The sequence below is a fragment of the Phlebotomus papatasi genome, chromosome 1, assembly GCF_024763615.1.
Source record: "Phlebotomus papatasi isolate M1 chromosome 1, Ppap_2.1, whole genome shotgun sequence".
NCBI classification, from domain to species: domain Eukaryota; kingdom Metazoa; phylum Arthropoda; class Insecta; order Diptera; family Psychodidae; genus Phlebotomus; species Phlebotomus papatasi.
In genome coordinates, this window is record NC_077222.1 from 53,360,261 (window position 1) to 53,382,878 (window position 22,618).

The window sequence follows — 22,618 nt, forward strand, 5'->3', positions numbered from 1 at the left end:
TTGTTGCCACACTTAAATTATCATTCATGGACCCTTCTTAAAATATAGGATGGACACAGGTAGAATTTATGAATTTGTCACCACCCTCAAAAACAGTGTCCCCAAGTAAAATTATTTTTACATAAATATTAATACTGATGAACCCTCTATGTGCCTATGATAGTAGTTTTCCTGAACAGCGACATTAATTAAGAAATACTTATGAAATATCGTGTATCGAAATTACAGCTTTGGACCCATCTTTGATTTTTGCTTTCTGAAACCAGAAAAAAAAGAGCTGGGATCCTAATTTTTTTTTAGGAAATGTGAGGCTTAGCACCAGCTATTAAAATATATTGCTATGAGTCAACATTATTGATTAACGTAGGAAAAAAATAGTTATTATCAAGCTTGGATCGTATCAAGCATGGGCACTTTCCCCTACAGAGAATATATTTCTATTGAATTTAAAATGCTACTAGTGTTACAAATAGAAAATTTGTCAGAAAATTTCGAAAAATTGCGAATTTTACTTCTTTTTGATATAGGTTTTAGGATCTGTTATCCTCGTGCAATCATTATAAATTTTGAGCCAATAACATAACATTAGATACTCTTTCATTTGGTAAAAGTTTTAAAATAATTGCATTTGGTTTTATACCAAAACTAAAAAACCACTTAAGAAAAAATATGACACATTTTTGTAGGGAAAATGTATGAGAATGCTCCGCCTTGGGTCTGCGGAGTGGTTAACCTTCTGCATTATTCAACCTTTCGACCTTTAACCCATTCAGTCAATGTATTAGAAATACTTGAGATTGGATGTTCATATATATTGGAATTAGTTTCTTACAGATTAATAGATAATTTTTTTGAAAAGAAAAAAAAAAGATCTATTATGAGGGCACGGGGAGACGTTCTCAAACACGCGTCTTAACGGTCACCGAATTTAAATTCTGCACATTTATTCATTACAAACTCTATTGATTTAGATAGAGTAACTATCTAAGAAAACAAATTGGCAATCAGAATTCAAATCGGTAAAGAGGATGAATGCTAATTTTTTTTTACAAATTCGACGGGATGTTGAATTTTCCGTCCGCCATTTTGGGCAAAAATTTTGGAAAAAAACATATTTTTTTTACCTTTTTGGCAAACTATTCTTTTCAATTTGGCAAAACTAATATTTTCAAAGTAGAAAATGTTGATTTGTAGCCGAAGGGTGTCACAGAAAACTAGAAGTTGTTATTTGTATTCAGTACCCAGAACGATAATAAATTGAAAATAAAAATGGATTTTATACTGTTCTATTTGAGTTTGAGCAATAAAAATTGCAATAAAGAAGCAATAGCTGAAGCCATACTGGGTTGAGAATCTAATTGACCCCTATTATGAAAAAAAGATTTCGAATTTTAACAGATATTGAAACAGTTTTTATTATTTCTATTATTTCTTTTTTCAAAATTTCAATTGTGTACTGAATGTGGAAACTGCAATCTGCTACATCCTCAAAAAAGTTTATTGAGAACTAATGTGATACGACATATCGCTTCTTGGCTCAGAGCCATTTCAATGCTATACATTCATATTTGGTTAAAAGAGCTTAATCACAAACCTTTTCATGCCAATGTTTTTTGGTCCAATAATTACTAACGTTTAAATAAAATGGCAATTCTCAGAAACACTTTCTCATAACGCAGTATTCAAATGTTTAATCTACATTTAGTGTTATAGAAATGCTAACAATTTGTTTGATCCTCTAATTATCCTCGATAATTGGTTTTAGCTTAAACTAGGCCTACACAATTTGAGTCTTGCTCCATCTTTTTCTATCTCTCATCTTCAAGTACCTTACTACAAATATACAGTGGTTTACTTAAAATTCCTGAAAAGACAATCTTATCTAAATAACAGTCTAATTTAGCGTGGGTTCCCCTATTTGTTATAGAAGCTCTCTAAACTTAGTATCTGCTAAATTGAGTCACATTTTTTTTTCGATTTTCTCGTTACACACGAAAGTAAAAATTACGATTATAGGGCAGTAGTACCCCTAACGATGTTCTAATTTAGATCCATTTGTGGTAGCCAAATTGCTTTCTATTACTGCGAACTTTGGAAACGGTTTACACGTCCCATACCAATGTCCAGAATTTCTCATAACGAAACGGTGTTTTCTTTCCCATTTCCTCCATTCCTGTCATTCCTCACTGATGAAAATATCATCCATTTCTTGGGTGTCCTTTCAGTCTCCTTCCCACATTCCTGTGACAACAATCCCTGGTGATTGGGGTGCTGGGAAAGAAATTAAAAAGCCAGCCGGGTGTTTACGGTGAAAATAAAATTTTTATCTCGTCAATGGATTCCATTTGCCAGCACGATGGCACGCCGTGAAGAGAAGTCATCAATTTTTATTACACGTTTGTTGGTCGTTCTTCGGTAGGAAATTTTTGGGATAGGAGTATGTTGGAATCGAGGATACACTTCCTATACTACCTTTTCAAAATGGCTCACATATGAAGTCGTCGATTGTCAAAAGCGACAAGCAATTTTATAAATTTCCTTTTAGATTTTTCTTTTCGTGCCTCCAGTGGAATTTAGATAACTCCTCAAGGTACCCTCAGTTCCTTCGCCACTGTAAATGGGAATTCACCGAGAAAACCAATTTTCACAATGCCACAGAGATAAATGTTTGCGCGCTCCTTGGATGTTTATGGCACACCCAACAAAAAGGATGAACGAAATGCCATTCCGCTGAAGGTGGTACGATAATCAAGTATGTGAGCCTTACTTTGGCCTTCTACCATACGAATAGAGATTGGGGTGCGAGATGCTACACTGAGATTCCAATTCATATCCTGGGATATACACAATTTGAAGATATGTTGTGCGATATCACGCATTCTAATGAGCTTCATCTGCACCAAACATGGCTCATTGAGATTTTAACATACTCTTGCTTTTTGCTGTTCCCAGATCTTCCAACTGCTTCGGGTAAATAGGATTGTTTCAGACAGTTAATAATTAGATCCAATAAATTTATTGCAACACAGATTATTTTGCTTTATGTGTTGCAGAATTTGTCTTCATCCATAAATTGTGGAATCTAGAGTAAAGTATGACTAATCTAAAAATTCAACACTGATACGTCCTTCTAAATAAAAGAGATCAAAAGGTCAAATAAATACCGATAGCCTTCCAGAACCTTCTCAAAGGTTGAAAGTTCAAAGTTCTATCGCATCCGACAAAAAATGTGTCAAAATTAAATCACTTTCTATTCTTTGATGTATTAAATTATACTTTTGACGATCTATTACACACTAACAAAAATTTCTCGCAATCAACTTTAAAATTATTCTCATTATTCTACTATATTTATTTTAATATTTATTGGACTCTTTTTTTATTTTGTACATTAATAATTTTAATGTCTCTTCAGACGCTTCAATCCTCAGCATTACGTAAAATAACTATCTGGACTAAAATATGTCAAAAACACATGTAAAATTCTAAAAAAAAAACATTACTTAGTGATATTTAATCTTTAATATTAAACATTATTTTATCTAGACCTTTTGGACTTAGCATAGTTCACAAGGGTTATACCATTAAGCTTCAATGGTTCAACTTGTAATTGACTATATTCCTGAATGAACCAAAAGTATTTCGGGTCTTCTGGACCCCTTTCAACGCTAAAGTTTGCCTTTTATGCTTTTTATAGCCTTAAGGGGTTATATCTAGGAGAACGTCTCAAATTAGCGATTTTAATTGTGAATTTTTTGTGACTTTGTTAATCAATCGAATGAAATTTTCAGGGGTTATTACATATATCTTGAAAAACAAAAAAATATCTTTTATTTCAATTTTGAATACAATGGTAGTGCAGCAGTGTGTGGATTGAATTTTGATTTTTTTGAGGCGCTAGGATTTTTAAGATTAATTAATAAACAATTACATTTATTGTAAATTATTAAATTCAATTTTTTAGTCAAAAAACATGATATTTTCAAGTTGCTGCCAAGATTGAAAAAATCAATATTTTTCAATTATCCTATGTACTTCTCTAGAGAATCTATCTAAACAGCTATTTTGAAAATTTTAAGTCAATCGGATGAAAATTACTCCAGTGCCTCAGAAAAAATCAATCCTCAGTCCGCGCACTGTTGCGTCGCCAGTTTTTGTACTAAAAATTTAAATAAAAAATAGTTTTGTTTTCCTCAAAACATATGTAATAACCCCTGAAAATTTCCTATTAATCTATTGGTTACCAAAGTTAAAAAAAAGTTCACAAAAATCTTTCTAATTTTAGGTATTCGCCAAGATATAACCCCTTAAGAGCTTTTCTTACCAAAAACAGCTAAATATGATGAAATAATGTGATGATAACCACATTTGTCATTAAAGCAGACAGAAACCTGAGAAGAGTAAATGAGAGTAAACTTTCTAACAAAATATTTGATGAGTTCACAATTAATATTAATATAAGAGATGAAAAGTTTGGAGTGGTATGTTTGAGCTCCTGATGAAGATAATTCTATGAGTGAATTATTGTTGGAAAGCTTAGTTCATTAGATTTTATAAACTGATACATTTGGTTCACAAATGTTAAATCATGGTCATCCGGAATCATTTTTTGCAATACATTTTTTCAGAGTAGAAGTGATCCTCAACTTGGTACATATACAGTTCAGTGTATTTCAATTCAAAATTAATACATAAAAAATTAATTAAAACTTTTAGTATAAACCATTCTATATTAGTGTTTTTATCTTTAATTATTAATAAAAAAAAGAGATAAGATTTGTTATAAGGAAGAAATTCAGAGATACTATCCCTACGTGAATTTTTATCACTGTAAATTGTAAAAGTGTCGAACGACTATATTACAAGGATGTCTTTTATATTATTCCAAAACTTTGTTTATCCCCATAGGATTCTTCAAAAAGTACACTGCTTTCACTTAATCTCAAATTCTTTTTCGAAATTCAATTTTAATATGGTGTATTGTTGTACGGAAATTCATGCTGCAGTTTTTTTATTCTTATACTTTTTTAACGTGATAGAAATATGCAGGGTGTGCAGGGTGTATGTACATGGAAGTTTTGAAATTTTAAACAAAAACTTTCTGTTTTCTGTTACAATTTCGTAGAAATACTGAAAATGAGTTTATAAACATTTTATTCTATACACAAAATGTTTTTAAACTTTACTTTTGCAAGATTTCGGTTAAAATTAAATTACCTGATTTACTCAATGAAGATTGTGTTTCATTCCTGATACAATAAATCATTTACAAATCAAACTTTCTTATATATTTTTATCACCAAAAAATATGAGATTTAAAGATCCTTAAAGCGAGTAATATTGTAAAAATCTGTCATAAAGATGAAGATTTTCGGATCTGAAATTCTTTTCGTGCTTTTCCGACTTATCGCAAATCAATTCGTTTTAGAAGATGTGAATACATTAACACAATATGCTTGTTATATTGTCGTGGCATATCTACCTATTCTTTTTACGCAATCGCATCTCCTATTGCCGGTATATGTGTCAGGAGAAATAATTAATGCCAGATGTACGTTAGCTGATAGGCTGGAAATGGGATTTGGCCCCTAAGCGTAAGTTCTCCTGCACCTACGTTTACAATACCTCTGTTTCCATTAGATTACGGTGCTTTTCATTAAAATTCGCCAAATTGCCCATCTATGAGTGTGCCTCTGGTGGTGCGTATAACTCAATCAAAATTTGGCAAAATCTCGAACAAGAGGGAGAATTTAAAAAATTAGTATTCTCATCTCGTATCACTAAAGAAGAGGGGGGTATGTTGAGACTAAATTAGGAGATTGTGCAGAGGTCGTCAGTGTTTCGAGGGTATATGACTGTGGATGATGAAGAAAAACCAGGCAGCAAAATGGGATTTTCAGTATGAGTCGGAGCTATAGAAGAACTTCGTCCCATGTGTCCTTATCCATCAATCACATTGGATGGTAGAAGCATTCCAGATTCACGCTGACATCTGAACTCCCTGTATATGTCTATCGAGATAACAATAAAAAATCAACACAGCGATACAGTGACAGTGGATGGGGAATGATGGGAGCTTTCAGGGAATTGAAGCTCATCAGTGGTGCTTCAATTTCCCATACCCAAACCCGTCGTGGGAACTTCTTGATTTTGAATGCTGCGAACGTGGGAAAAACAGCCGACATCCGACGGATGTTAATGGTAGTGAATTTCTCTTGGCCACTTCCTCAAATATATTTGCGTGATTGTCTTATAAAAAGTCTATAGGGATGTGCTTGCACAATCAACAGCGGAAGAAATCCCATGAATAGTAAATGGCCATATTGTATTCGATGTTTTTCTTTAGACTACAAAATGAATGCCAATTTGGGATGAAATTTTTATAACGCTCCCCAGCTCAAGACCCACACAAAATCCCATCGTAGGACTAAAAAGGCAAGGGCACAAGGATACAAAATTGGATTACTAAGAGGTACAGATATTCCACCAATTTTTCAACAATTTTCTAAATTTCGTTTAAGGGTTTAGTTTTCATTTTAGTATTATAAATAGATTTACTGCAATCAGTATACAGTAGACTCTCCCTCAATTGGGCATTTGGGGCAAAATGCCATCCGGTTTATCGATAAATTTGGGCGTCAAAGCCTTTGTAAATCCCACAAAAAGCGTTCAATTATAAAGAATCACGATAAAATAGGAAGAACTACAGCGAATTTGAGCAAATTAGCTTCATAATTAAACGTGAAAATTGTCAACAAAATTTTTCGCCCGATTGAGAAAGAGTCGATTGTGCGAGAGTCTACTGTAGTAAAATTCTATTGGTCGAATTTAAAAATCACTAACTATAAACTATAGGATTTTGGGTGTCTTTCATTTTTAACTGTCCGAATTACAAGAGAGACCAGTTCTTTTATTGCATAATTGTAAATTTTTGTGATTTATTAAGTTAACTCAATAACCGTGAATAATGTATTACAAATTGTCTACAATTTATATGCAAAAATTTTGCGAATACTATTTCAAAATGGTTTTATTCAGAGTAATAATCTCGAAATTGTGAAAATAATGTGAAATTATAATGTACTACGATGTCAAAGTAATGGAGCCCTTTATGGATCCATGCAAAGGCTTATATCTTTTTTACATGTACCATGGCTGATACATGATAAAAAAGAATTAATGGTCTTTTTTGAGGTTGAGAACCAAGATTCATACCACATTTCAAAGAACTCAGTGTACTATAGTAATGCTATTACCCATGTGAAGCAGGAGATTTGATGTCGGCTAGTCCGCTTGCCATAGGCGTGGCCCGTTTTTGAGCAAAACATATCTAAAATTTTTTTAAAGCCTCGACACGATTAATAATAATTGCTATTACCCTGTTTTTTTTACATTCTAAAATAAGACATGAAATTACAAAACACGATTTTGTCAAATATGAAATGATAAAAACTACGCTGCCTTAATACTACGTAGCCTTATCTTTTGCCTTTTTGCAAGAAATCAAGCGTGTTACGACAATTTTCTATCTTGGCATTGATTTTTCCATCTATTAGAAGATTAATGTTTCTAGACCTAGTAATGGCTTTAAATGTTGTCTCTACGAGAATCCACTACAAAGTGATAAATACCCTGAAAATTCTCCTTGACAGCGAAGAAAGGATTGTGCTGGATCTGGTGAAAATATGGAAATTATATTGTCACTCTCTGGGGTGGGAGTTGAGGATGTAGGTAGGCCATAAATTTCTGATAAATGATATCAAATTGCTACGCTAATTTGAATTTGAATCGATAATTGACTATACGGTAGGCAAGTGTGTGCGCTGTGATGGAAGTTCGACTGGATGGAACTGTGAGATGCTAATTGAAGATAACCGTCTTGAAGTTGTGATTAATCTTCTGCCATAGATGCGCCTGGATGAGGGGGTAACCTCAAGTTTTGGCGAACAATTATGCGAAATAACTGAGTATGAGGTTGGGAATTTCTCGCCTTCCAATTTCATTATTGCTCCCATGGACTATCATCTCAGAGAATCACCATCAATCAGTCAAGGAGTGTCTAGTAATTGCCATGAAGCAAGAGAAAGTTTGAGTGACCTCATGAGAGTGGATGAATATTAATTAAAACCATTGGAATTACAAAACTTTTCAATTAGCCAATTAACTTAAGAATTTTCCATCTTAAAGAACAAGCGGATGCGGTAACAAACACATAAATTACCCCTAGTTACTTTTATATCCTGAAGTTGGTGATGAAATCATTGGACATAAGTCCGGATGGTAGAGTCATTATAAATTCCTGGATTTATGAGCCAACTCACAAAAGTGAACGACCAAAATGATTTATTCATAAGGATGTCATTCATAGACTTTTATTGCACTTTCGGAAAAACTTTTCATAATATTCCAGACTAATTTACACCAGCCCCATCAGCACTGTCTCTCCAATCAGTCACCAAAACACATTTTAAGGGACACAAATAGGAATCTTACAGAGAACGTTTGATCATTTTACCATGAAATTGTATTAATAACTTCACACTCAATTATTGTTGGAAAAAGAAACATAGAAAATATGGAGTTTACGGTTTGTTAGCTATCGGAATGTTCGGTTTATCTTTGAAGTTAGGCATTGAAAATTAAAAGTTAGAACATGCTATATAACGAATAAATACATACAACCTTCTTAAGCACTTATTTTCCCCAAGACGAGAAAAATCTTGGGGCGTGATTCTCGAAATATGGGGAAAATTTCCCCGTGCGAAAAATGGAACAATTTGTGAGGAAGCAACTTTTTGTTAACGAATACTGTGATTTTTTTTAAAAATGCATTTCAAATTTTATTTCAAGTTTAATGATTTTCATTGCCTAAATATTATCTTTATAAATTCATTATAATAGTTTTATTCTGTTACCAGTTGTATTTTACATATTTTACCACTATACTAAGATCGTTTTCGTCTGTCAAAAAATACATTTTTGATTCTCGTCTTATCCGTATAATGAACGAAATACTTAATGTTCGAATTTCAAAGTGCCTAAAATGTAAAAATCTGTATGTTTCTGCTTTCTCGTGGGAAAGATCGAAGCAACGATGCTCATTTCATTACAAATCCTTTGATAATGATCCCCCCACTTCGCGAGAAAATTTAGTTCGAAAATTCAAAATAAATTTGAAATATTCGAAAATCAACGACTTTTTGTGCAGTAGTATTCCGTTTATCTTTCATCCAAGACACTATTGGTGAATGAAATTGCGACTGTGAATGGAAAGAATATTTGAGAAATTCACAATTTTACAAAAATAATTTATGAATTACGAAATAGCCTTCATATCACAATGTATATTTAAAATTTATGAGGATTTTACAATAAATTCTCCTTATTATGCTTTTAGATATGTTTTTTGACTTTAAATGCTGCAAAAACTCCTAAAAAAATCAAATAAATATCAAACTACTTTAGAAATAAATAATTTTGCTAGCTTGTCAAAGTCTGAACTAACAAAATGATTTGTCCAAAATACTACGTTGCTCGAAATCCCAAATCTTGCCCTAAATATAATTTCTAAATAATTCAGCAGATTCAGCAGAAAAACGAGTTATTAAGAAATGATACCTTTACTATTTAGTATAATTAAACTTTTCTATTGCGTTTTTCTCTCAAAATACATCAAAGTTTAAAATTTGTAATAATAATTTTAGAAAGTAAGAAAACACATATTCTAAAACATTTTAGCTACACTTATTGTGAATATCAGTTAATTTTTACGTACAGTTGAACAGCAACGGAATATTAACATCTTATTGTTGTTATCATACAATGAATTTTTCTTTACTGTTCCAACTTAAAGAGAGAGCAGTTACATAATCGACTTTTTTCAACTTGTCACCGTCATAGAGCTCAAACGGTTAGAGATATCACCTTCCGGCCTTCCGTGACCCCCAGTAAAAAAAAAACGATATCTCTAGAAGTTTCTTTTTTCTTTCTCTTTTTTTTTGAAAGATAACACAACTTTTATCATAAATCGAGAGTTTAAAACAATTACTTGGATTTAGATTACAATATTTAAATTATATTATACATATTGTATAATATAATTATAAAAATATTTCTCTCAAGTCATTTGTAAATAATTTATAAATAAAGTGAAATATTATATTTTTATGTTATTTATGTCTGAAAATTGAAGAGAATTCACATGGAAAAATTTGGTATTGTGAAATTTTCACAGAAAATCGACACTGCGATATCTGGAAGAAAATTCGTTTTCAGATTGACATTTTATTGAGACGATATGCATATTTGTATATGAATTATTAATTCACAAACATACCACCCTTTAAATTTCCTCTCCATCTGCATAATATAATTCCATTTTGTATAGACATTTAGTATTTTCCGCTCTGACAACTTTAACCCCTCATATTTTGTGTTCAAACAGAAGATACGCGAAAATTGCTTTTGTAAATAAATTAGAATTCCCAATGCGTCTGACGAAAGGCAAAATTCGAAATATTTTCCTTAACTCAAGAGAGAAAGGAATTGGTTTTTATCATGACAAAAAGATGGCAATATTCCGTCATAATCGCGAATACACGTCTATTATTATGTTCCCAAAATGCTGTAGGGGAAAGCTACCATGCTTGATACTGTAAAATGATGTGCAAGGTTTGTGATTATTTTCTGATTAACACACAAACCGAAGCGATTCTTCCACTATGTTAAAAAAATGTCTCACTTATTAGGTTCTTAATCCCACCTCAAATAGTTCCTGGAAATCCTTAGATTTTTCTCAAGAAGAAAATGGAAATACAGTGGCGATTTTTATTCAAGTTGGGTCCGGGGCCTTCCTGTATAAAAATTGATTCGACAATTCGGAGGCCCATTTTGACTATTAAAATTTCACCGGATACAAAAAATTGCACATCAATATTTAGACGGAACTCTAATCTATCTGCTTAAATCGTTTGTACGACTGATTATTAGTTTTAATATCACTTTTATGTAATTTTACTAAACCATGTTTTTATGACATTAGGGCGCTAGCGAAAACCATTTTTTCACTTTGAGTCCATGAAAATGTCATTCTGCAACCTTAAAACTCAGGCAACAGGGTTGAAGGCTATGTCAATTGTCGATAAAATTGGAGGATTACAATAGTTGTAATTATGAAAGAATCACATCTAATGATAGAATTGCCACATTTAAATTATCATTCATGGACACTTCTTAAAATATAGGATGGACACAGGTAGAATTTATGAATTTGTCACCACCCACAAAACAGTGTCCACCAAGTAAAAATATTTTTACATAAATATTAATACTGATGAACCCTCTATGTGCCTATGATAGTAGTTTTCCTGAACAGCGACATTAATTAAGAAATACTTATGAAATATCATGTATCGAAATTACAGTTTTGGACCCATTTTTGATTTTTGCTTCCTGAAACTAGGAAAAAAGAGCTAGGTTCCTAATTTTTTCAGGAAGTGTGAGACTTAGCACCAGCTATTAAAATATATTGCTATGAGTCACAATTATTGATTAACGTAGGAAAAAAATAGTTATTATCAAGCTTGGATCGTATCAAGCATGGGCACTTTCCCCTAAGGGCTCAAATTAAGCCAGTGTGTGCTTTTGCAATACTTTTTGAAAGCTTTAAATTAAACTTAAAACAATAAACAATATACATGGTGGGCGGGGAGGGGAGGGAGTTCTTCAGTTAGAAAATCTATGAATTGTATAGCAGAAAACAAAATTCTGCAGAAAGAAAGCTCAAAGTCATTCGATAAAAGGAAGGCTTTTACAGCTACAATAAATTTGTAGTCAATCCGTAATTGTGCATCCTATACCATTACGAAATAGGAACATAGCATAGCATCATAGCATGTGATATATTTAGTGCGTGGCGAAAGAAGATTGTATTTTACGAAACATTAATCGTTTATTGTGTGTCAGACTGACGCTATAATGATCAGAATAATGGTCGTTAAATTTCAGGGACAATCAGATTAGCTGTTAGGATGTTGCCGAAGAGAGTGTTGTGGCGTGTCAACTCCGGAAACATTTTGCCATTCCTTGATATTTTATTGCCCTTCTGCACACATAAAAGCATTTTCTCACAAATATATGAAAATGACACCATAAATGAACAATTTTCCCCCAGGATATTTCACTATCCTTACCACCTACACAATTGTCCAAAGTGGCTCTCAATTTCTTGTCGCGTGACCAGAAAAATCAAGCGCTTTAGGGAGAAATCCTCCCCTATTTTCCACTCATACTTGTTCGTCTACTAAATTGATTTTAATTTCCTCTTACGGTGGATGGTTGGGGTTTTACATCCTATGAAAAAAGACTGTTGATTGCCATAAGAATAGTACAGGAAGAGGGGAGAGTGGATGATAGACAGTGACTTGCTTGTTAAACGAGAAAGTGGAAAAAATCCACATTACTGACAATTGAATGAAAGAGGGTGATTTTATCCAATTAAGATATCAAATATTATTAAGCAGATCTATTTTCATTGCTGTCCTCTGCTTTTGCTCCCATCTTAAGCCATAAATATCTATAAGGAAATGAATTTCGCAATCGATACGATTTTTTTGTGTCATGTCATGGAAATTGTGGCTGTTTTATTTTATTATTTGAATTACAGGAATGTGAGATACGACAGATATAAAAGCAAATATTGTCATATTGACATTTTGGGATGGGCCATTCACAGATTCGCAGTTCTGGGATATTAAGTAATGCTCTTAAATTGATCTATGATATATGTATCGAATATTCTTTAAAATTGTAGTCTGTTTCTGAAAAAGTGTAGAAGTAGCAGGATAACTTTTTTTCCCAAAATCGAACTTTAAAAAAATGAACTACGACTATACGAAAAGGATAATGGAGATACCTCTGAATTTGAGTAAAAGTGATACAAGGCTTAACATATTGGATTAATTTTGTCTGCTGATTATTTTCACAATCCAGGATGTCTTAAATGTAGACCCCAATGAAAAAATATTAATTTAAATGCATAGAGGACACTGGGGCAAAAAGTCACAAATCGAAAATTTTAAATTTCAATATTTTCCAAGATAAATAATGTAGCGGCTTAAATTTTTTTTCCATAGATAGCCTCCATAGATCTTCTTCAATGTCGTAAGTTTGCTAGAATTTGAACAAGGAATTTAGAAAATAAAAAAAAAACCTCGAAATTTTTAGCCCTATTTTTGAAATATTTTCCGTGCAGAAGATATCAATTATTAGCTACTTATATTAAATTTGATACACTGGTGAATATTTCCCAAATTATCTAGATATTCTTTGAATACGAAGCCGCTATCTATTTTAGAATTTTACAAAGATCCTTTTCTCTAGAAATCCTTTTATTAAAAACGACCACTTGGGGTAAAAAGTAACAAAAGCTATGGAGCAAAAAGTAACAAAAACCGAAACAATTTCTGATGTTCCACGGTGAAAAGAAACGTTAATGTTGTGTTGCCGCTTGTTGTTTGTATTGGTCAAACGATTTGCAGTCTTTTGTGTGTTTTTTGAAAAATAGCTTAAAATGCGCTTTTTTCGCTCAGATAGAGAAAACGGTGTTTTACAAAGGTGTAGAAGAATAAATTTCCTATGAAAATATGTAATATAGGTATTTTACTTAAATTTACGGAATCCCGTAATAAAGCGATTCAAAATGTGATATTATCTTACGCTTGATACTATTTGCCCTAGCATTTTTGAAAATGATCACAAAATTACCTTTTAAAAGATGGCTCGATAAATATATTGCCTTACAAAATAGAAGAAAATTACTGTCACAGAGTTGTAGAGCGGTAATTGTATTTTTTTATTGTATTGTATTGCATTCATTCTTCATCTTGATTGTGACATTTCCAACCTTCCCTGCGGCCATCGCCGTCTTAGCGTCGGTGACCAACCTCAATTTCCTATAACCAACCTCAAAAAAGGTAAATTTCCTATAAAACTGTGCTAATTAGAAATTTTGGAAGTGCTCGGGTAGCTTGTAAAAAATAAAATATCCGTTTTGTGACTTTCTGCCCCAGTTTCCCCTAATGACTGGTTTTTGAAGTATAAGAAATGGTTGAAAACTTTCTTCAAAATACCTCTCAAAATATTTAGTATTATATTTTTCGTAATTCAACGCGAAATCCGTGAAAATTTTATGTGGTATAATATTATATCAAATTATGAGCATTTTTTTGCTCAGCTTTACCATTTGTTATTATTTATTATGTTAAAAATAAATCATAATTAAATTGAAAACAGGAAGACTTTAAATGCATACAGTACTCAATCTCAAACACATAGTGATTATTTGTTTATTCATACTAATCGAGTCTACTGCTCGAAAATCATGATTTTGTTAAAATTAAAAAAAAATGATATCCTTCTGCCCATACTGAAAATGATAATAGAGTGATAGCCGTATGTGTAGATCGTGTAGATAAATGGAAAATTTCTTGAAATCTCATTATGAATATAAAATTCCAAATTTATGAACCGGATTAATTTTGAGACTTTTTGAATTTGTGAATTCATCAACATGCATCTTTATTTTATTTTATAAACAAGAGAATTTATGAAAAAATACGAAAATATACCAAAGTAAGATTTTTAAAAAGTATTCCAATTTTTTGGAGAAATTGTACGATTCAAATAAGTGAGAGTATCAGGTTGTTTGCGATTCTCTTCTAATTGAACATATGAAATGGGTAAGGTTATGGAAAATCTCGCAAAAAACATAAAAATATGTCATTTAAGCATGATTTTCTTTAGATCTAATGTCATTTCTTATTTTAAGACATCTAAAGTCAGGGATCATGATAGAGAAACCCTCCATTTTTCACGATTCACTGCAATTTTTCGCCTCTAATTCTCATACATTTTTCCTTACAGGTGATAACATCACGGATTTAGTATCATCTCCAATGGAGGGTAGTTTGATCCAGGAACAGGAGTTAGGTGTGACAGACAGAACACCCGGGGATGACTTGACGCCTGTCGCTTCGGAATTGGTCCAGACAACATTTGCAGAGGCTTCCTCCAGCGATTTATCACCATCTCAGGGTGAGAGTGGTAAATCGATGGGCAGCTCATTTGCTACAGCCGAGATCACCACATCAACCACCCACTCAACACCCACCACCCCGTGGTCCACCCTGAAGACAGCAACTACCACAATTCGGCCATGTAAGCATCCTCTGACACTCACTGCTGCGCCAATGTTTCAAAATTACATTTTAATTGGATATCCGAAGAATAACTTATTTTTGTTTTTTCCTAATTTCTCACAATGTTACTTGCATAACAAAGCTCTTTTGCTAAAATATGCACATGCAATTACAAACATTATAGCCGGGTTTCATGGATAGGTGAATCAATTGAGAATGTAAAAAATGTACTGTGTGCAAATGAAGGTCCTCAAGTATGCATGAACCAATTGCAATCTCATTAATGATTGAGTTGCACTAATTAGAGAAATTGTTGAGTGGTACAAACGTACATGCCATGAGCTTTAGTGTGAAATGTGCGAGAACTTCATAGTAAATATGCAACTTTGATGAGGGTCTGTAACTTTTAATCATTTAATATGTTCCCTTTATTCTAAACTTGAGCCCAAATTGTATTGGCAAAGAAAATAAATTGAGAAGTAAAAAATGGTATTTCTTTTCGTTCTAGTGCTCATTCCCACATTACGACCGCGAGTAACACATGTACGTACATATCCGTCGAAACACCATCATGAGCATCATTGGGGTCCATTCTTCGAAGAGCCTCTTAATGCTACAACAGGAGCCCTCCAGGTTGGCATCCATGTGGCTACTGAAGCGGTACTTAACTGTCGAGTTGGGATGTTAAGAGATAAAACAGTAAGTACTCAATAAATCTACAAATATTAGGTTGTTATTCCATATAATAAGTTATCGGGCTTAGCCTGACTTTAGAACATGGTTGATATATTTCAATGCACCCGTCTTACAATTCCGATAATGCTCCGTAACTAACCATCTCCCCTCGCCTTAGTACTATAAAATTATATTTATGATATCAAATTCAAAATAAGAAAATAATGTTAAACGACATTCTAGTTACTTTTACCAAATTATTATTATTCTGTAGCTACAAATTATCGCGCAACATGGTGTATATTTAACTTAATTATATTAATCTTAACTATATTGGGTAACACATTGATAATAACGGAAAAGACGCCAACTCATTAAGTAACAACCTTTAATGTCTGTACAATAAATTACTCACAAATTAATATAACAAATGAAGGTGTGATAATAACATAAACACAAAAGCACGTTCTAAATTACATCTCTTAAATCTGTGAATACAAATCAAAAGCCAAATTTCAATTAGAATGGATAATTTACAGAGGATTCAATTGACTTTAAACCAAAATAAAGGAATTGTATACCGAGGATGCAAATTTAAATGCTGAAATTGACAACAAAGTAAAACCTTTTGTGCGTAAGACGAATATTTACTTACAGGAAGTTGGTTGGTTCAAAGGAAATTGACGGCGCTCTTTGAATTTTCCTCAGAAAATTATTTACTGTAATGAGGGAAAAATCTCTCTTTTAAGTCCACCCCATCGACCCTCCTTAGATTACTTCAAGTTATGCAACAAATCAAAGAACATATTTGGCCTAAAAAAATTCCTTATTTACCGAACAAGGTATAATTTTATATTGATTTTTATCTGGGTTTCTTTATAATCTCTGCTTTTGTGATTTGCGATTAAGTTCTATGTCATCTCATTGGGCCCATACTTTATGAGAAAAATTTTTAGGTCACTCTGAAACTATTTTAGAATAAACTCTAAATTGCTATCGTAAAACAACTGATAGGCTCAAATGTTACTGTGTCATTGCTGAGCCTTGTGGTCTCTAAAAATTGGAAGCAGTTTCAGTGAAAAATTACCTTAGAAAAAATTTATATAAAAAAATAATAGATTTTTTTTTTAAATAGCATTTGTTACAAAAAATTGCTGTCAGTTTATAGAAGCCTTTATTGCTTTCGGTAAAACAAAATCTAGGCTCTCTAGTGGCCTATACAACGAAAATGAAAAGTTATATAAAAATCTACAACAGTTGGAAATGTAGGCCATTTTTAGGTATACTAGGCCTGCTTTGTGAGCCAGAAATCAATATTATCGAGTGCAAAAAAAATTTAGAACATTGTGGTGATTGTAGTAATCCGAATTATGAACGGTCAAACCGGATTGCGGATGCTTCTTTGGTTTTTATTTAGGGGAGACCGGGGATGTTTGGGACACTTTTTCATGTTTTGACTTTGAGACACTATTCCAAAAAAACACGATAGTGTATTACAATTTTATGCGGTATATAGGATACTTATGGCTATTGACTTTATAAAAAGTACTCGATAGAACTTGGAAAACAACTGAGTTTTCTTGGAGAAGATAAAACATTTAACTTGACGTTTTGTCCCAAACCTCCCTGATGTGGGGCAGTATGGGACGCAAAAGGGGATATTTAGGACGCGTTTTTTCTCGAATAATTTGCATTACTGGAATACGTTAATTAATTTTAAATACTAGATTAAAAATATTTCTAATAGAAATAAAAATGTTTCATCTTATATTTTATACTTAGAAATTAATATCAATTTTACTGTACAAATTCATTTATTGTCAATCAATTTATTTATTTATTTAAGTCATTTATTGTCAATCAATTATTTAAAGTATTTTCTTTTTAATTTCCATCTACCTTTCTTTTCTTTTTTTATTCTAAATATTGCAATCATGATTATCAAATTCCTCAGGCGAGTAGATCTCCTGCAACTCTTAGTTTTGAACTCATTGACGGATTCCTGTGTGATTTTACGACAACAGCATTGTACCTGTTTTCTCATTATTTCTCTGAATTAGCTCTCGCCTTGCCTTTTCTGGAGAATTTGTGAAAATTGTGGAGTAATGTTATTAGTGAAATTTTCGAAAAAATTAGTTTTTATCGAGATTGGACAAAGGTCGAATATCCTCTGGAGAAGAAATTATTGATTCCCAAGACATTGATGGTTTAATTGTCTCTGTATTTAGAGACATCTGCTCCACTGGTGCAGTTTTCCCAAGAGGGTGATTTTCAGTAGAAACTGGGCATTACTTTCCATTTTGAAAATAAAAAATTGCACGCCACCTACAATCTTGTCGAAAATTAACGTCCCATTCATCCCCTTTCAGGTGTCCCAAACATCCCCACGTGTAGTTTTGGTATTTAAAACCTTTAAGTATAAAACAAGAGCGTATAATCTCTGAAACTTTTATAAAAATATGTTCCCAGATTACACTGCTACCTAATGAGATGAAAAAGTTTTGATTATATATCGCTGATATAAAATACAAAGAAGAAAACTCAGACGTCAAAATATACGATTTTTATCAATTTTTAAAAAAATGTTCATAGAATTAAAACAATAAAACTGAGAATATCCATTCTTTTAGTCAAGATACATCTTAATATTGCCTACGATACAGTAATGGTTAAATCCCATATATTTCAAAAAATAATTGAAAAATCGCCTTGTCTCACACTACCCTTGTCCCAAACCTCCCCGGTCTCCCCTATAACTATTTATAACTTTTAACTATTTTAATTTTAAAGTGACATTTTATATACTGTGTATAGGACTTTTGATTTTTAAGATTGAAAAAGCCTTAAGATAATTAATTTTCGGGTATAATTTTCAGAGTTAAAGAAAATAAATTTAGTAAAATTTCGGGGTGTTTGAGTCTTTCGTTTATCTGCGTCCACATAAATTTTAGTAGCTGAGATTCTTTTCAGGTTACCTGTAAGTGCTTGCAATTTAGAATGCATGTAAATTCGATTTTGAGTTAAGTTACGCGAATGAAGAATCATGTCAAATCAATTTTATCCATTTCGACCCATCGACAGTTTACTCGACAAGATTCTTTGTCCCCAAAATACAACTCACAATCGAATTTACACACTTTCAATGTTGGAAGTACTTCGATGTTGTCTGAAAATAATCTCAGCTATCACAAGCTTATCTGAGCTTATCGTCGGTTTTATAAGGTATGATTGGATTGGGAATGGTGTAAAATTGAGCATTTCAATTTGAAATGGATGATTGCGTTTGAAATTTGGGGGCACGACCTCAGTATTGAATCCTCTTATGAATAAGGTGCTTAAGCATAAATTCACCAAATAAATATGTTATGATTAAAGCGTTTACTGGTTACCTCTATATATCTGAAAGCATATGTGCGATTAAATAAAGTTATACCTGTTTGTAGGTGATGTGGGTTCGAAAAACCACAGACAAGGTCTCACTGCTGACAGTGGGAAATGTTACGTATAGCGGAGATCCAAGGATTGCTGTTAAGTTTCAGTATCCCAACAACTGGCGCCTCCACATAAATCCCATCCAGCGTGAGGATGCCGGTCTCTACATGTGTCAAGTTTCCACCCATCCACCACGAGTGTTTGCCACTAATGTCACGGTTCTTGGTAAGAGAAGAAAACCTTAAAAGTCCAAACAAAGGGTTATTCATGAAATGTGATACTGCATTTTCTGATGATAATTCTGAAAATTTTACAAAGTTAGGAAAGTTTCATACAAAATTTTAGTACCCATAAATTCGATTAATTAAACCTCAGAAGTTCAGAAGAATAAATTTTAAGATTAATTATTTCATGCAAAGAGACTGATTTTATAAGACAAGGTAACAGTACGAATTTTCTTTGGGAACATTAAATGCTCCACCAATAATTTTTATAATTTCAATCGGAATTAATAGTTGAATCGTTCTCCAGAGCGTTTTTCCGGTTTTTCCCAACCGATTGGGGTATGTGTGATATCATCCAAAAGGTCTTGATATTTTTTTTAAATAATCAACACAAAATTTATGAAATTTTTTGGAAGTTTCTGTATGTTTAAGTAGTCCGCAAACCTAGGACGCTTTGTCATAGTTTTAAGAAGTCAATCTTACCAATTAATTAGTGTGCTTTAGATTTAGATAGAAGCTAAAGGGGGTGCTGCTTGTAAGCTTTTAATTATTTCTAAAATTTTAGCATTTAAGGATGGTCTTCACCGATATGATCTACCATATCCGTTCATTGAAGACTATCCGATAGAAGTAAAAAAAAAGCTTACGCACAGCAGAGAGCAAAATGTAAATCACCCGCATCTACGGTACTTTGGGAATCTGTTCTTCTTCACTGTTTGAATTTGTGAAATCAGTATCAAATTTCTTGAATATCCCTGTGAATTCGAGAAAACACAAGAGAATGTTTTGTAGCTCCTGCCATTCGGGTCGTCGATGAGCACGGCCATGAAGTTCACGACCGTTACTACAAAATGGGGAGTGCCATCGATTTAACGTGCCAAGTGGCTGTGTCATTTCTGTCTGTGCTGCCAACTGTGATGCCCGCGCCTAATCCGCCACATTACTCGCCCCAGCGTCAGTTTCCATTCATTCCTAAGTTGGTGAATTTCACCGTAACACCACATGCGATACCAAAGATACCGCATAGCCATTCGGCTGGTGGTGCATCCACCACAGTCACATTCCCGCACATCCCGCAATTGTCCAATTTGCGGGGGCACGCATTGGGCGGACACGACACGCGACAGCTCGAGTTCTTCCATCAGAAGCTCACGTGGCATAAGGACGGAGGACCAATTCCCAAGGATGTTCAACTTAATTTGAGGTATAGTAACACTTGCTGTATAATATCTAACCCAATATCTCTTAGCCAGCCGTTCTTTGACTTCTGCCAGCTAATTGATTCCCCTCCATTAGCATAAGAGTGCCTTTCTCGCCTTCCAGTTCTGAAATTCAAATTTTATGCTAAACACCCCCAGGGCTTCTGGGGCCACTTTATATTTCACCCACTTGACTCAATCTAGCGCGATTGTGGAGGGTCCGGGATACACTGAGTAAACTTTCCTAAATGGCTGGCATTAAGTGGAGTCAGATGAATGTTCTCACATGACGTTACCCATTTCAGTGCTACGGCTGAATGGCGCAGCAGCCGATTATCAATCACAGCTGCCGATCGGAGTCACAGTGGCGAGTACTCCTGTTCAATCCTCAACTCATCTGCTGCTGTTGTTCACGTACAAGTACTAAATGGTAAGTAAAGTGATGGGTACCCGACAGGGGTCTGTCATTAAGCTTAATTTTCTAATCCAGGGGGTTTGTGCTTTAAAATCAGTACTTATCGTGTTCCATTTGGTATTATTTCTACTCTATATAGTCATTCCAGGAGAGATGGATCACTCTACACATATCTGCTTTTAACGCGAAATGAATACAGATTTCACTGATTTGATATTTGAACATTTATCTCGGTAAAAATCTCGAAAGCAAATTCCTGGGGTGACGTGATAACTTATTTTCGATGGTATCAACTGGTGATTTTGAAAAATTTAACCCTTTAAGGACAAGAAGGTTTAAAATTGGGGGTCACAAAAAATCATTCTTTCCGCCTTTTTAGAGCGAAACATAACTTTAGATGGCCTTAGGAAAAATTTAATTTTTGGTTCACCGGTGACCCAATCGCCCTTAAATTTGTCGATACTTGCACTTTTTGTAGCTGATATAGATATGTCGACAGATATGTCGACTGAGATGTCGACAGTCACATTCTTTTAAGAATATGATAATAATAAATGATTCAGCAATGCGTAAAAAGTCGTCATTCACTTAATCTAACAGATATAGATTTATCGATACTATCGATTCGATAGTGTCGAAAAGTTATCATTCCACCCCTGGTTTTAAACGGTTATGAATCGATTACGAGCATATAAGTAATTTTTGTCCGAAGATCCATTGTGTTACAGCTGAGCTATTTCGGGTAAACTTTAGAGATATTGAAACAGTTTAATCAGTTCAAACAATCATGAACCGGTAAATGGAAAATGGATAGTATCGAAAAGTTATCACGACTGAATTGCCTAATGTGTCATAGCTATTCCCATGATTATATCCATGCTTACTGAAGGCAAAATGAAACTTCCTTTTTCTTTTTGGAAATTAGTCTACGAATTATCCTCCTTTTGTTTTCAGCCCGAATGCTTTCACGATTTTGACTTTCCGGATTTTTGGCTACCACCGTTTGGCATCTTTTCCAATTTGAAGTTTTCAATGTTATCACTGCTATTTCAGATAAACGTAGAGAAAAATTAAACTTCGAAGAAGTACAAGCCTAATTTACGATCTCGATTCAAGAATATTTCCTCGTGGTTTTTGTTTTGCCCAAAGCAGTGAGGAAATCTCAAAGTTTCAAATTAGAACAGATTACTTAAAATTTAACCTTAAAGTTAAACATTCAAGTTATTTGTATTAAGTGTGAACCTAAGACTGCTTTTAAGAGTAAACTAGTATCTGTAACTAGTAAAGAATCAAACACTTTGACATTCTTGGAGTCGTACATTTGTACGTAGGTGGAAATATTTAACGCCTCCTTCTACCGCAACCTTACAGTCTCCTATTGTACCTATTGTAGAAGTATACAAAGTAAAAATTTTCGATTTTAAAAGAGATAACTAGAAATTTTATTTATATTTCCTCGCATTAAAAGATAAATAA

The 22,618-nt window shown here is 33.2% G+C and overlaps 1 protein-coding gene across 2 annotated transcripts in view; it reads left to right on the forward strand.

The window, feature by feature from the left end:
* The window catches only part of LOC129806463 (uncharacterized), a 103,176-nt gene that overhangs the window by 75,684 nt on the left and 4,874 nt on the right, over positions 1–22,618 (forward strand). For both annotated transcript variants that reach the window (XM_055855081.1, XM_055855090.1), the window contains exons 3-7: positions 14,923–15,216; positions 15,706–15,896; positions 19,316–19,529; positions 20,321–20,732; positions 21,033–21,157. In XM_055855081.1, the coding sequence (XP_055711056.1) occupies positions 14,923–15,216; positions 15,706–15,896; positions 19,316–19,529; positions 20,321–20,732; positions 21,033–21,157 (1,236 nt within the window). The remainder of the gene's footprint in view (positions 1–14,922; positions 15,217–15,705; positions 15,897–19,315; positions 19,530–20,320; positions 20,733–21,032; positions 21,158–22,618) is intronic.